Source organism: Anopheles ziemanni, chromosome 2, assembly GCF_943734765.1.
Source record: "Anopheles ziemanni chromosome 2, idAnoZiCoDA_A2_x.2, whole genome shotgun sequence".
Classification (NCBI taxonomy): domain Eukaryota; kingdom Metazoa; phylum Arthropoda; class Insecta; order Diptera; family Culicidae; genus Anopheles; species Anopheles ziemanni.
The window spans coordinates 9,738,260-9,754,799 of record NC_080705.1 but is presented as its reverse complement, the minus strand read 5'-3'; the positions used below and the strand labels follow the sequence as shown (position 1 = coordinate 9,754,799).

The 16,540-nt window shown below is 45.5% G+C and overlaps 1 protein-coding gene across 1 annotated transcript in view; it reads left to right on the top strand.

The window, feature by feature from the left end:
• The window catches only part of LOC131280959 (thrombospondin type-1 domain-containing protein 4), a gene marked incomplete at its 5' end in the record, with an annotated part of 75,840 nt that overhangs the window by 57,563 nt on the left and 1,737 nt on the right, over window positions 1-16,540 (top strand). The window contains 2 exons of the mRNA XM_058310208.1: window positions 11,672-11,870; window positions 16,157-16,468. Coding sequence (XP_058166191.1) covers window positions 11,672-11,870; window positions 16,157-16,468 — 511 coding nt within the window. The remainder of the gene's footprint in view (window positions 1-11,671; window positions 11,871-16,156; window positions 16,469-16,540) is intronic.

Here is a 16,540-nt window from a genome sequence, read left to right as displayed (position 1 = left end):
CCCAAAGGGATTCATGAGATCTGTTCAAGTAGAACTGGGAATGTTCAACTGTTGGTTGTTAAATAAAGTTAAGCATTTTTTTACTATGGTTTACATTCACGAATGAGTTTATAAATTGGTGGTTTGGAAAATGTCTAAGGACGTTAATTTGACATTAACGTGGAACAACTTTCGAAATATCAAAATCAGTTCCGAAAACAAAAACAATTTCTAATATGAGTTCCATAACTTATTTCTTTCAAAATAAGTTTCTTTTGATTTTCCCTTCTTCAAAGTATAGAGTTAGAGTTGATAATAAAATTGAAAGCAGCGTGTTTGGTTATCGTTTGCTCTCCAACGTCTTTCAGTTCTTTCAACGGACCCAAAAGACCTCGCGTGCCTCTCGGCCTCGGCAGTGGATCGCTCGCGGGAACAATTTCCATTCCAAGGGAAGTTTATTATTTTATGAGTTTTAATTTCAATTACCGCCATTTGCTGGCCTCGAAACTCTCAAACAACCCGCAACGGCCCGGGAGGAGACAACTCTACTTCGTAAAGGACCACTTCCCAGAACGAACCTTGCTTTCCAGCTCCCGGCTAATCAGTTTCGCAGAATTTTCCACGAGCGCCGAATTGGCACCCCATTTTCCGTTCGGCTGTAATGAGATTCAAGCAACACTCGAACACAACCAAACTCCCCTCGCGTCCCATGGAGACGCCTGGTCTTTGCCATATGCGGAACGGAACGGCAACACAAAGGCACCGCGGAACAATTGCAGTTTGTGTAAAGCGGCTCCATCTCATCGTTCCCAAGGGCGGTTTTCCCCCATCCCCCAGCGGTTGGCATGCCGAGTGTTAATGGCACCGGGCATGATTTACCGGGCGAGATAGATAAACGAATGCGCATCATCGAGTTCGATAATCGATTTCGCTACCGGGCGGTGGAATTGAAACATCATTCCGCTACAAACTCTTAATTATCGGCCTCGAGGATAATGTGCATCCGGGTCCGGCCCATGGACCAGGTCGTAAACAGGTATCGGTGCAGCGTGAGTGCGATTTGCGGCCGAAAGGGTTTTGCGGGCAACATCATCGTCATCATCATCATCATGGTACCGCAATGGGATTAACCTCATTGTCCGATTGCAGACCGGCGCTATTAATTACTTGCCGAAATCAAACATTTATCAACAGCAGACCGCACCGCCGGAAATACCCCCGGATAGTCCGATGGGACACTCGCACAAACACGTCCGATGACGGTAACATAATTCGCAACCCTAAAAGGGAAGGCATTGGCATTCTTCCTCCGGCATGCCGTCGACACGTTCCACACCAGCAACAAAAAAAAAACCCGAATGATAAAACCAACCGGACGAACAATTGAGATAGAGCGTATTAAAAAATTAATTATCCTGGCCGTGGACAAACATAACCGGGCACTATAAATTACACGCTTCCAGCCCCGCTCCGATCACTCTCTGATTAATCAGAATGTTTGTCCTTTAATCCGCCGCGGATCAATGGGTTATTGTTTCGACGCCAGAGCGCGTGGCCACCCGCATCGTTCCCGCCACGACCGGGATTGTTGACCGGTCTGTCAACACTCACTACCGACTGTTTCGAGTAATCCACCCTTCCACACAGGTAGGGGATGATGGCTCACTCTCCCCGTTTTCCATTCCGGTCTGTAAACAAAATTACCCGAAGCTTGTTAGCATTAATTGAGTGGAAAAATGGAGGAGTATTTAAATCAACTCCAACCACTTTATTTTTCCCTCCCTTATAACCCTTTGAAATGTGGATTAATAAAATAGTATCCAATTGAGTGACGTTGGATTAAAATGAAAAATAACCCCCCCCCCCCCCCCCACCACATCTCCCAGTGCGTCCGATATTAGATCGGAAAACGGGGGGTGGAAAAATGCATCCTACCAATTAAACCTCCCTCTCGCTTCAGTGGTTAGCGAACCGAAGTTCAATGCTGTTGATGTAGTTTGTTCTGAAGGCGGAAAATTGGTCCTATTACGTGTGCACGATTCTGGACGAGTCCGTTTTCCCAGAAGAACCCCGACTGAAAGCGCTAGCGAAGCAAGGCAAGTTGCAATTATTATGCTCCTCGCCGGTTGTTTGTGCACATTATGCTAGCTTCCGAGCCCGTCTTTCGCTGCCTTTGATGTTGGGCTTGGGCAGGAGGAAATTTAACATCCGCAGGCTTCCGGCAGGCCAATATCATGTTATGAAGGCGTTCCCGGCGAAAGGCTTTCCGGGTTCTGGTTGAGATTTGTTTCCAGATCGTATGTCGCTTTTTTTTTGCTTCTTAAGCTTCCATACTGCCCCGACATAACGAGGAAAATAGGAAGTGAAGGTCTATAAACAGCTACCTGATGGAAAAATCATTTGATCTGAAACGGGCAAAGCGGAAGCCTTTTTTATAGTGCAAACGCCACTAAAAGAGGGAACATGTTTTCGAAGCAAAGATTACTTTTCTTTTTTGCAGGAAGAAAATTGGGTAATCTTTAGAAGGCAGTGGGAGGGAAGGGCTGCACACGACTGCTATCACGATCCATCAAGGTTGATGTTAGTTTATCTTGCTTTTCCATCCTATTTGCTATCGTCACTTTTAAAACAAGATTTGAGTCCTTTCACAGCCCACCCAAATTGAATAACTGATAGAGAGATGGAAACGCTGATAAGCCACATTTTCCCGGCCAAACACACACGTACATATTCAGTGCAGGAACGTGCTGGTGGGTGGGGAAAAAGGCTTGCACCATGATGATGCACGCCTCATGTGACTCTTTAGCACCCACTACCTGAGTGTGCTGCATGATTGGGATTTGAATTGACACCCTTTCTCCTTCCAGCGCCTTGGTGGAGATGCACACTTAAGATGGATTTTCCCGCCCCTCACCCAACCCGGTCAGCTTCTACTGTCGCTCAGAACGACCCAAATTCGATCTCGATAGTAGACACTGGGTGCACACTCATCCTTCAGAGGGCTGCTGCTGGCTCTGAATAGAAAATACCTTCGGCGGCACAAGTGGCCCCGGCTAAAAGTAAGTCGATCCACTTCACGATCTTCCGGATCCGGGCAGGGAGTTTCACCTGAGCCTTTCGCAACGGACGGAACATCCTCTCGTAAAGGATGGATATACGATGATACGGTGCAAAGGCGTAAGTTTTCGCTTCAATCGCACTCGAACGGATCGAACTTTTGCGAAACACGGAAAGATGAACCGGGCTGGTGGATTAATGCTGGCGCTTGACTACGCCTTCGTTTTCTTTTTACTTTCTTTTCCGTTCGTGTGCCTTCTTCCCAGCAAGGATTTCTCCAATTTGCGAGGAGGGGAAAAATAACACGGAAAACCCTCTACCTACCAAAGGCAACTTTACACTGGAAGGAGCGTAGGAAATTATCCTGCAGCAGCATCTGTTGAAGCATCGACGAACGAGAGTCAGCACTTCGAGAGCACTTGTTATCTTTCGAGGTTCATTTTTCGCAGATTTATTCAATACATCTATGACACATGTAGAAGAGCTGGTGCTTGTACCTTTTCGCCACTGGAGGAGGCACACAGACCGTGGAGAATATTGTGTTCTTCGTACTCGAAAGTGGGTTAAGGGCTTACTGGCGGTATCTTCACATTTTGTTTATTCTGTAATTTATTCGTGTTTTCTTTTATGTTCCCAAAAATCAACACTAGAATTATGATTCTATGCAATACTGTTGATTTTTTAAAATTTTGTCTCTCTTATGTTTTTGTTTGGATTATTTTTATTTTTTGATTTATGCCATTTCATTGTTTTTAGTTAACTTTTCATCTATTTTTTCTGTTGCGTGACTTCTAAATTGTTTCTTATACTATACATCATAAATGGGTCTTTTTCAATGTGCTATAACAACTTTTAATGAACCAAATTTGAGATAATTTAACATTGATGCTATGATGATTCTAAATAAGATTGGGCTGTAAACTAACTGAACCTCAAATTATACAAATTAAATAACGACTCGAACAATGTAAGTAATATGTGAATTTGTAATTGAAATTTCCCCTAATTCGATAGTGGAACTACAAGAATAGAGAAAAAGAGATTTTCAAAATGAATAGCTCCCGGACCTGCTATAACGCATTAGAGAGCATTTTCGTAACTTTATTTTACTGTCATTCTCCCGAACTTAACGATGGCACTTCAGACAGCACTGCTGCTGGTCAAACTAACGAACCGAATAATTTCGGATGCGCCAGAACGCCTCCCCCCTCTACTATCCACCCTCCTCACGTGTTCATCGGAGAAGAAAAGCTTTCAGCGAAATAGTTCTGACGAGCGGAGAACCGCAAAAAGAAAAGGCACATTCATCTATACGTGTCTACATACACATAACGGCCCGATAGATGCAGCAGAAAAATTGCACCAGTTTGGCCTTTTTGGTTGGGCCATTCTCCGGGCCACCAAGCCGCCCGACCGGGCAGCGTGGGTTTACATCTTATTTAACTTTTCCTATTTCGCCTGCGGCTGATTCCGAGTTTCTCCTTTCTTGCGGGCAACCGGCACGGCCTTGGCGGAATGGAGGCGAAGAAAAACCAATTCCACCAGCGTTGCATCCTTCGAGTGGACGAGCCGGGGCCTGAGTCTCGGTGCCTTTGACCACGGAACCATGCTCGGTTTCTTCCCTACCTCCTTCTACGTTTTTTGAGTCAGTCTTTTTCGGCAATATTCTAATAAACTTTCTGCCGGTGAGTTCAGAGTGCAACGTTTGCCAGACGGTGCGAAGCCGAAAGTGGCCTGTGCAAGCGGCCTTTGAGACGGTCGCCCGCTGTCTTGAAGTTGGGCTTACGCTTCGTCCTGCCACGAGATGCCACGCTTGGACGAAGAGTCGTCGGACGCGTGATTCGATGCTCAAATTAAGTTTCGACCACGACAATGACTACGACGTAGACGACGACGATGACAACGCTCTCGCAAACGAGCGCTTTGGGCCGAAAGTTTCGGCCGCCCGGCCCCAAAACGTCAGCAATCATCACCACGGGAAGGCGTCACGCGCACCCGATGGGGTGAAGAAGGGATGTGTCGGAGATTTTCCACTCGCCCCCCAAGGCCTAAGTTCGCCACGACGCGTGCTGCCTGGGCCGCGAGTTAAACGACCTCTAGGACGCTCGAGCCGAAGGAATTGAATTATAACACTTTATGGATTATGAAAGCGTAATGAAGATCGACGCGGGAGCTAAGATTCCGTCCAGGTCCGTGGGTGTGTGGGGGCCAACTCTGTAAGATTTACCCGAGATGGGGAGCCACCTTACGGTGGATTCTCATGGGCCCCCCCCCAGCCCAGTAAGGTGGGTAGCCTAACTTAATCATCGGGCCGACGGGTCGACTCGCAGCTCGTGTATGTGAAATGGAGCAAAAAGTATCCTTTTGAACGCGCACGAAAGTGGATTAATGTGGGCTTAATAGTGCGACAGTAGGATGGTGGGGGACGGTGGTGGTAGGGGTCGGTTAAGCTGGTATCCATTTGAAATGAAATGAATGAAACGCGAAGAAACGTGCCTTCTCTGTCTAAGGGACATAGGATTTTGAACCTTTGAATGAAACCTTTTCATTGACGGATTGGTAGAAAAACTCGGTACACGAGAGAGGAAAAAATATGTCTCAATCAATTAAGGAAAATTACTTAACTTTGCTGAAGGAATTCAAAGCTTTCTGTTGCGCCGGGAGAAAATCATCAGTAATTAAAAAGTTGCAACGCGAGTCTCTTGTAGTTAGACAGATCCTTAAATAGGGTTATGATTAATTTGGGTAAGGGTCGTACGCTGGAAAAGCTTTCAAAGTTATAACGATAAAAAATATGACCGATGTAACGTTACAGCAATTATGCGTCTACTCCTAAATGCCTGACAAAGTTGTCCTTTTAGTATAAGTCCTTCTTTGCTTGGGATATTTTATTTCTGAGTACGAACTTTATTTTAGGAAGTTTTCCCTCTTGTTACGTTCCTTAACTCCTGCCTAAGAGATAAAATCAGATTTCAAATTCCCCAAAAAACGTATCCTGTCCTGGAGTGTCCTACGGTATCCTTTCTGTCTATCTGTTTTGCAATACTTCAGCATCTCACCGAAGAAAAGGTTTAGTGAGTTGTGTTTAAGTAAAGACATTCTGAAAACAAAAGCCGTCTCCTTGTTCGCATTCCGTCTACGGTCGTCGGTGTATTTGTTTCCTTTTATTAACGCCAAAGCAAAACGACCCCCACGAGTCGCAAAGGGGAAGGAAAAAGAAACACACTAAACATCAGCCCCGAACAAACGCTTGTAATTGTATAATGTAACGTCCTGCAACCAGACGCGCGAACCTCTTGGTGGTCTGATTCGTCGTTTCTGTCTCGGCATGAGCTTTGTTCATGGTTCTTTTAACTTTCTCCGTAAGTCCGTCCACGGCGTTTGTAACTGAATGAAGGGCGACTTGGCCAAAGGGAAAAAGTGTTTTCTTCTGCTGAAATAGCAACGGCATGAGTCGAGCCCGTGCTGATGGTAATAATCTTCGCGATGACGACGATGATGATGACGGAGAAAAAAACGACGATGCCGATGAACGACAAGTTGTGTGATTTGCGGTCAAAGGGCAATGGCTGTTGTAGCTTTTCAGAGTTCTACAATCAATTGGTGCTTCCGGGTGGGAAATGAGAGGTTGTTCGCCGAAAGTGTCACCTTTTTTTTCCGATGGGCTTTCGGGAAAATCCAGCAAATGTCAAGGATTCCAGCGAATCATCAAATTCCACGAAGTATTATCAAATCATTCAAAGAACATCGAATGTGAAGTAATGATGCCGATTGCCTGGAAACTGTCCACAAGACAAGACACCGTGACATAAGAAAAACTGCTCATTAAATACCCTTTGGACACCGATTGACCCCGAAGTTATGTGCCCTTGCGTGTAATCGCTTCCCGATGTGTCCAAAAAGAGTCCTTGTTAGCTCGAAACAAAAGCTAGAGTGGAGCAATTAATTAACCTTGCCACAGCAGGAGGGAAAGCGGAACGTGTGGCAAGTGCGAAGGTGTTGCGCCGACCGCCGGAAACCGAACCGAGAACCGGATGCCCGAGGACCAGAGAAGAAACGGTGGTGTGGGCAAAGTTTCGTGAATACTTTATTAACTCTTCCCGCAAACCGGCATTTCCGTGTTGTTCCGCCGGCTTTTCCTCGCTCCATTGTTAGTCTGCCGCTCGTTCCTCCTCCCGCTCGGGGGGGGGATGGAATTTTCTCTTCTCGACCCCTCAACACACTTCTAACCACACTCACCAATCCCCTCAATCCTTTCTAGCGGCCAACCCGCGAGTGTATGTGTTTGTGTTGCCAACGACTATTTCGAGTGAATCTCTTTCAGCGACTCTTTCGGGTGCAAAAAGACCGAGTGGAACTGTTTTAAATGTTTTTTAAAAATTCATTACCCCGAACCGTTGCCGTCGCACTACTGCTGGTAAGTACTCTGGGCCACCACGATGCCTCTCACCACACCCATACCCCTCCCCTTCTCTGCCTTACCTTTCGCTGCTGCCGGAAGCCTTAGGAAAGGATTTTGAAAGATTTCTGGCCAGCGTCCGACTACACACACTACAATGGTAGGATGTTACGCCCGGTGCCTGTGTTTCGTTCCGAGGCCCCGGGGCTTCCCCACGCTGGCCATTGCAACCGTGATGTATCGCACTCGGGAGTATTATTTCTCTTTATTCCGTTCATTCAATTCCACCGGTGGGACGGTCTTCCGAAGAGCGTCCGTGCGGCGGGATGGTTGGGGAGCGCCGCTTTCGCCATTGTGGAATGCCAAACTTTAAGCAGCGGCTAACCGAACGTCCGGCCGGCCCCGGGTTTGGTCGGGGACGCCGCACTGTGGTTTTCAGCAGGAGACGCGTTTCTTAATTATTCCGCTTGGATTACTAGCCCGGCCCGGGTATGCCCCAAGGTTGGGAGTGTGAAAATGGAATAATTAAGTGATTTCTGGGTATGATTTAACAGCAACTCCCCGGGTGTTAATGCCGAGATCATGACTCTGTCACATTCCTGGCATTTGTTTCAGGCAAAGAATTCACCCCAAACCCAACTATTGATCGTTGGTTTGGTTTAATGATTTAAATTTCTCCACACAAAATCAAACGTTGGCAAATGGGAAATTAATTATAATATTGTTCGTTTATGTTTCAGGAAGAGATAATAATATTGCCGCTTTTGACAAGTTGTGTTGCAAAGTTATAAAAAATGCAGAAAGACTGGAAGGTCTCAGACTATTTTAGATAGTTTTAAGGGATTTATTATCTGTAATTTATATCTCGGGGGTCCGCGACAGCAACAACACGGTCGTTACGTGAAGAAGAAAATGACATTTGGTTGAATCTATTTCTTCACCCTTGTTTCTTTCTTTTTTGTTTTTCCTCTTGCAATGCAAACGAACATTTTATTATAAAACAGTCGGTTTTTATTCAAAAGCAATTGCTGTGCATAGTAATGCTTGTATCAAACTTTCTGCTATTACTTCATTTTGGTAGAAGAGAAGCAAGAGTGGGAACAAAGATGCTGCAGCTGATGAACATCTTCACTGGTCAGGTAAATGGTTTATGCTTCCGTTAATTAATGATATCGCGAATCATCATTCGCGAGTAAGACAAACTACGCCAGTTGTTTTTGAAATGGTACCAGATCATTGAACTACCATCGTCTGTTGCGTTTCGATAATGGCCGTTCAAATGGGAATGGTAGCAACTATCGTACCACCAGGCTCCGTGCGCATCCTCAGCACAATTAATCCTATGATATTGGTCATTGTCGCGATCGAATGTGCTAAACTTTTGATTCTTGTGGTACTTCATCGAATCTCCTGCTGTCCCTGAGTATGTTCCTAACTTCTTCAACGCATACTTCTCCGATTCGTTCCCTATCTCAAACTCTTTATACTTAGCGTATCCGTAGTTTCCATGGAAATCTTTCATTTCAACCACCAGCTCATGCTTTCGGTTTTTAGTAATTTGATGCACGTATTCCAGCCCGAGCCAGAATTCGCCATTTACATTCCCGAATCCGTTGCGGTACTCCGTCCAGTTCCTATAAAAGTCAATTGAACCGTCGAACCTATGCTGGATCACCGTCCAGCCGCCTCCGAACTTATTTTGTTCGCAAAAGACCTCGAAAGGCTTAGATTTTTTCCACAAACGGAACAAATACGTGCCAGATTCTGTGGTAACTTGTCGACATGAACGGATAGGATTTATTAAGTGGTCTTCCAATGTCTTACTGCGTCTTTCTACATTTGTAGTTAAATTATGCATCGAGTTCGTTAACATATCAAGAATTTCGTTATTTTCTCCAAGTTTCTTGAGCTCAGTTTGCGATGTTTCCTGAATGTGTTCCATCTTGGGTATCATATGATTCTTCAATTCCTCCAATTTGGTCCGTGTATTCTCTTCGGATGCCTCCAGACTCTGCAAAAGAAGCAATAATTGATTTCACAACATTCAACTGATATGAATTTCAAGACTGTTACACCTATTGCACGCTTCCGTACCTTTTTCAAAGAGTCTTCCATTGCATGCATTTTGGCCTGTAGACGAAGCTCCGTTTCCTGCAAAGAGTCGATATTTTTCTCCATTATCATCGTGTTTTCACTTAACTTGTGCTGGGAATATAGATTCACCTTCAGGGAACGCTCCACAGTTGTCTTCATAGTTTGCTCCACCTCTTGCAGTTTGTCTTGCAAGTAATCGAGCTTTGTCATTAAAAGCTCCATCTCGAAACCTCCTATTGCCATTGTCAGCCGGGCAGATAAAACTACACCAAAACATAGCACCAACAAATAACTACTATTATTCATAACTTTCAATTAGCTGTAATTCAAAGCACTCAAACGCACAATCAGAACGAAAGATGAAACACAACTGAGGATCGTGCGAATTCGTTTGGCTAAGAAAGGCTAGAAAAAACAGGAAACTAATTCTGATAATGTGTTCTGAGCGATAACGCGTGCAACATCATCACCAACACTAAGCCAACTGATCGCGAAGATATTTTGGTAAAAACTTGTTCTTTCTGGGTGACCCATAGCTTTATGGTAAACGACAGCTCGAACCACAAACTGAGTCGAGAACGTGAACCGGTTATCTTAGCTTGGACGATAATTCCCTGTTTCGCTTTCTGATTCGTCAAACGATCAAGACTCGTTGGAGTTCCGCGACTACCAAGCGATAGCGCCGGTTAGAATAATCGGCCCATGAGCACCAGGGATCACCATTTCGACGGCGTGGGTTCGAATTCCAACCGAGACCGGGCCCTCCCCTGTACGAGAGGGAGTGACTATCCACGTACTCAAAGGGAAAAAGTCTCGTAAGCCCTTAACGGGGCAGGCATGACCAAGAGGTCGTTACACCAAGAAGAAGAAGAAGAAGAATTTATACACCGTAATATAAAGTGACTTTTTTAAATTGGTTTAGCATAAAATGGTAAACTAAATACCGTGAGTGGAAATATTAGAAGGTAAAAAGAAGGACATTCAATTTACATCAACATAAAAACGCACTGAAATAAACACCTTAATGTGCGTGCGGAAATAACCAGAATAGTCTTAAACAGAAGGATTAAAGAAAGCGCTCAATTTAATCTTCTATTTCGCATACAAAATGAATCTCAACAAGATGCCCAAAGGCAACGGCATTAAGGTATTGAGTGGAATTTCCATCTCCAATGGTGGCCCTCTTCCAATGGCCGGGAAAAGCACTGCCCACTGAAATGAAGCCAACGTAAACGAGCTCTTTCTGATACATTCGATCGGCAAACCACCCGGCTCCGGGCCGCTCCCCCCTCCCATTCGACCCCCCGGCGAGCTCGCTAAGCTCGCCATTGTGACAGACCGGTGGAAGAAAATTAAAAGCAAACACCGTTTTCTTAAGGCTTAAAAGGATGAAAGAAGCGAAACCGACCGCCTGCCAGCGTCCTACGGCACTGCACGGAATCTTTTCCACCGGCAGGATTCAGGTCATCGCACTAGGTGTGGGTTATTTGTAGTTTCGTCTTTTATGAAGTGTCGGGCACGCTACCGTGGCACGCTGCGAAATGATTTCCCGCCGGTTTCCTCGTGCCACTGCGAGCTTTCCGAAATGAGCCCCCCTGTTGGAGGGTTGGATGGCTTTCGTTGTGGATGGGCATGGAGTTTGATGTCCAAGAAATGGGCACGTTTCGTGAGTGCTCTTTTCTTAAAACAAAACAACGTCCTTCAACAACACAATTGGTTGAACTCACGTTTTGACCATTTCAGATAAGTATGTGTGCAGATGCTTTTATTTGGTTGAAAAATGTAAAATAATGGATGATGTTTAGAAGAAGGGTGGAAAATAATTAACGATTTATAAGGAACTACTGCACAACAGGTTCTCTGTTGTCGTGAAAATTAATTTACTTGCAAGTAAGTGCTTCAGAAGGAAGAGAAAAGATAAGGTTGTTCATTTCACCAGAAGAATATCACAGGACATAAACAAGACAATTCCTGAGACGTATGCAAATTTACGTTATTAACTCCACCACCATAACGAATTTCCAACACACTAGTTCTCACCACTTTGGAAAGGACATTACAAACCGTATGCTCCACGAAGCGAGTGTCTTTTTTTTGTACTCTATCTGCCAGTGACACGCGTTTGATTTATTTCCTCCGCAGGCCGTTCACAACAGTGGCGTCATCTCCGGCACGTTCATGAACTATGGCGCCGTCCGGTGCGGTACGACCGTGTGCCGGCCCATCTCCGGCATCTACACGAAGACCAACCACAACAACGGGTACGTGCACGTGGCCAAAATACCGCCCGGTGCATCCAACATCACGATAACGGAGCTGCAGAACAGCCAAAACTATCTCGGTAAGTGTGCCCCCCCGGGGGCGAAGGTGGAAATTGGTGGGTGTCCGAGCCCGAGGGAAATGGCAAATAAAGCGATCCTGTCCAAAAGCTGGAGCGTAAGGTCGTCCACAGAGGTGGCCGGAACGGGCTGAAAAAAATATAACGCAGAACAGAAAACGGAAACCCAGAACAACTGGCCACCGTTTGGGTTGGTCATCCTGTCCGACCGTATAATGGAACGCAGTCACAGCCACGCTAATGCACTTTCCTCGGCCTTGAAATGGGCCCACTCGTTGACACTTCGTTCATACCTCCCCACCACCCGAAGCCGGAAAACTCCTACGGCCAGAAGTGGCCGGATTCATCCAAGGGCGGTTATCTACCGCTTAAGCTTAAGAGGGTATTAAATATGTGTTTATTTTTAGTTTATTACATTCCTTCAAAGAATGGAAACGAGGGAGGGGGCTGATGCGAGGGAGCACGTGCTGACGGTGCAAGGTGAGGTGTTTCTTTAAGTGAAAACGATGAAAGCATCCACCGTCCCCCCCTGTTTGGGCCCGCTTTCCCGGCTTAATGGAACGAGAGCGCAGCCCCGACGGTTCGCCCGTTGTGACATTTCCAATGTGTGTCGGGAAAAGGAAGCATATAAACGAAAAATTGCTCACTCCCACCAGGTGGGGGGTGGGCTTTACGTTTCGTTTCGTTTTTTTTCGTTTTTTTTTGTTCATCTTTTGTGGAGCAATGTGTGTGAAAAACCTTCCCCGCGGAGCAACAGCAGCTCGCAGTTTAGTCAAAAGGAATGACCCATCAGGAGTAGATTTACGAGCCGTTAGACACTCGCTAACAATGGTCACATACACGCACACACACACACATAAGGTAACATTCGAGGAAGGTGGTCTTGATGTATCACCATCAGGTTCCCATGATCCGTGCATGGTTCCTCCGAATCACAACTGTAAGCCGTTTGGAGGACGAGGGAACGTTGCTCCACCGCTCAAGGGAGTTCCGAACAGTTCGCTCCTTTTCCCATTTTTTTTTCCATTGCGGAGTTTCGGCATGATTCAGAGCCATTCGCAGGTGTGCCCGACCGAGCCCCGATCCCGGTGGCATTTCCATATGCACCGGGTGCCGATGGCGGCCCTGGAACCGTTCGTATACCGCCCGGGAACTGTCATCGTTTTGTAACTAATGCGACACTGCCTTTCATACGCTGCAGCATTATGCATCTTCTTATGCTTTCCACCCGTTTTCCGCGAGCACTCATGGAGCCATCGAAACGAACCACCCATCAGTGGAGGAGGAGGTTTGGTAGGGTTTGCCCCGTTCCGGACCTGCCACCGCCAGCTTTTCACGCACGAATAAAACCGAAGGTGAATAAATAAGAGCTACCACCTGCCGGTAGAGAGCCCCGTTTCACGATGGTTCCCGGTCCTACGGGGATTCGCCGAGTGCTTAATGTCCTTGTCCTTGATGCACTTGTGATGGATGAATCATCGCTGATGAATGACACCAGTGGCGAATGGTGGCGTTAGATTGGATTTTATTCTAATTAATAATGCACAAGAGAGAAAAGGTTAGGTCAATTTTTGGATATTTGTTTTAGTTCAATTCTTTACAGAGCATGGTACAACCTAATTTAATTTTTTAACAAATACGATTTGAGTACGATTTACCAAACATTGCTCGTGCATCAGTTGTAATGCCAGATGTAGAATGTTAGAGTAACAACTAGGTCTAGAGCAGGGGTAGGCAAAGTCCGTTTATAGTTTGTTTTCTAGCCAAAAAAGAAGATTAAAGTTGTTGAATGAGGTGTTCCTATTACATGTAGAAAAAACATCGAAATTCATCGAGAATAAGTACGAAAAGGTTTAAAAAAGTTGTACGATAAAATTTCTAATATTTTATCTTGTTCCACTTTTTATATGACTACTATCATAAAGGTTTGATACTCCATTCTACAGGGTACTACTTCTAAACATTAAATCATCGTTTAAGGTATTCGGCCCGCACTTTCGGTTTCCTTTTAATCGTCCGGCCCTTTTTAGTAATTGTATGCCGAGCCCTAGTCTAGAGAATCCAAGCTTCAAATTTGGTTTTAACAATAATGGAAAACGTAAGACAATTGTAATCATAATTGTTGATTGGAAAATTGAGAGTTTTTCTCAATGAAAATATATTTAGTTTGTCTAGTAGCGTAAACGAAAATTTCAATCAGCCCAAGAAAAAAATTAAAAGAATATGTTTCAATCTCTTCTCGCATCACTTAAGTTTGAAATCGTTTTTCAGTGGGAAACATTTCATAAATAAATTCTACAGATAAAAGTACGAAGAATTGAACAAAAGCAATACTGTTGCTTAATAAATTGCAGAAAGCAAGCAATTTATACTATTGCAATAACGTGTACCCATTTTCATAGAAAACGGTTCACTGTCCACCAAATAATTTATTTAAATTATACGCCCCATTTGATCTTTCAAGTGCCTTGCGAGCGGCAAGGCATGTCAAGTGCCAACCGAGACTTCGGGGAACAATAATTATTTGTTGCAAAAAAAAAAGTTCAACCCCGCCGTAGTAGTACGGCGCATTAATTTCGATGCGTTTTCCCGCCGTAATCGCCGCCTTGCACCGGGCGAGATTCCGAAGCGAACAGACATTATCATACTCCGCGACCATAAATCCGGCAATAAGCGACCTGGCTGAACAATAACGGCTCAATGGAAACACTTTGTTCCGCCGCTTATGGGAGGGCAGCAATTGAGATAAATACAGATTGATGGCTCCGGAGTCGGGCACTTCGGGAAACGCCCCGGCGGTGGACTTCTTTCGATTGGTGCGTTTATTGAAATTAACCTCAGCCCGTTGCTGGGAAAAGCACCTTTCCGCCCGGCGAGCGTCAGCTAGGGTGGCCGCAATGCGCTATCCTGTCGATCGAACGGCCTTTCCCCATCCGTTGGAGGTGGAAGCACGGATTTATGCTCTCGTGCTGCGGCAAAAGCTGTCCCCTTTTCGGGGAGGGGGAGCGCAGGATTCGAGGAGCGGGAAAGAAAGAGAGAAAAATAAAACAAACGCTTGCACCGTAACCAAATTAAGATGGAAATCTGTCCCGTGCATACCTTAATTTACTTTCCGTTTTCCGCCCGCACTGTCCATTAGGCGGCATGCAATACGCTTTTAAGCTTTTTCCCGCCCCCCCCCCCCCCCCTCCCCCCCAAACCTTTTCACCCGCCACACACCGGATCAGCAGCCCAATTGAAAGCTTTAAGCCGGCCAGCGTTTCCTTTTTTCCTGCCACCATGTCCTTTTACACACATGCGCTTCGCTAATGGGCACGCCATCGCCGTTTATGGTTTCAACTTTGGCCCGGTTTAATAAAACATTCAAAGGGGAAGAGAAACACACATCGTTCCAGTAAACAATGGAACCCAGTCCGAGGTTGGGAAGGAAAATCTGCTGCTGCTGCTCCAAAGTTGGTAAAGTGAAAGTTTGTTTAACCGGTGACTACAGCCCTCCTCCCCGCACCCCATCGGTTGCCACGGCAAGGACCTTCGAAGGGTAACGATTTGGGCAACGGGTTTCCAACGAATATGCAGAGTGCATAGGAAAGGCATGCCCTTTAATTCTTATTTCCTCTCACTTATTAATATAGTTTACACGCTGTCATTCATGCCCCTTGGGATGGTGTCGTGACGGTGGGCTTAAAGTGCTCCAGACACATTAGGGACACTTTACCATGGACGTTCATTTTTAACGGTTCTATGGCTCCTACGTTCCGCGATGGTGAAAATAGATTTTTATTGAATTTATTCACTCTTCTAATGTGCTTCCCGATGTGAAGGTGAAAAGAAGTCAAGGGAATGCTCTTGATAATCAATAAACGTAAAATACATAAAAATATCCGTTTAGAATTTAAAAAGAAATTAAAAACAACTCCATATTCAGTAATTTGTATAAACAAAGCTCGCGGATCATAAATCAACCAAACACAAAACAAAAAATAGAAGGAAGTCGGATAATTATCAACAAATATGCAAACAGACCAGAACACGTTAAACATCTCGAATCGTTTTAACATGGTTAAAGTTGAGAATGTAAAAAAAAAACCGACGTTGTATTTTCCTTCGAATGACATGAATATAGCATGGCAATCGTAAATTTAAAATTCTCCATTCGGGTGCCTGCGGGGGGAATTTATTTCGGAATCGGATTGTCAAAACTCACCGGGCCGAATTAATCGACGCCGAAAGCGAAACAGTGTGTAACGGTGGGTGTACGTTTTTGTAACGCTGGTTTTTCCACCCCACAGCGCTGAAATCGGCCGACCAGCGATTTTTCATCAACGGCGACTACACCATCTCGCTGAGTGGCCACTACAGCGCCGCCGGCACCGTATTCGATTACCGCCGGGTCGATGGGTTGACCAACGGCTCGAACAGCAGCTTCCGGCACGTGGAGGGCATCACCGAGTGGGTGACGGCGCCCGGCCCAACGACCGAGCCGGTCCAGCTGTTCCTGCTCTCGCAGTCACCGAATCCGGGCGTCAAGTATGAGTATCTGCTTCCGGTCACTGATGCACTCACCGGCGAACCGTCCTCGCTCGAGGATCCCAGCGCAGAAGGTACGTGCGAGGGAGTCAGTTCGGAATTTATTTTTTTGCTCACTCGTTTTTTTGTTTGCATCGCTTCCCTTC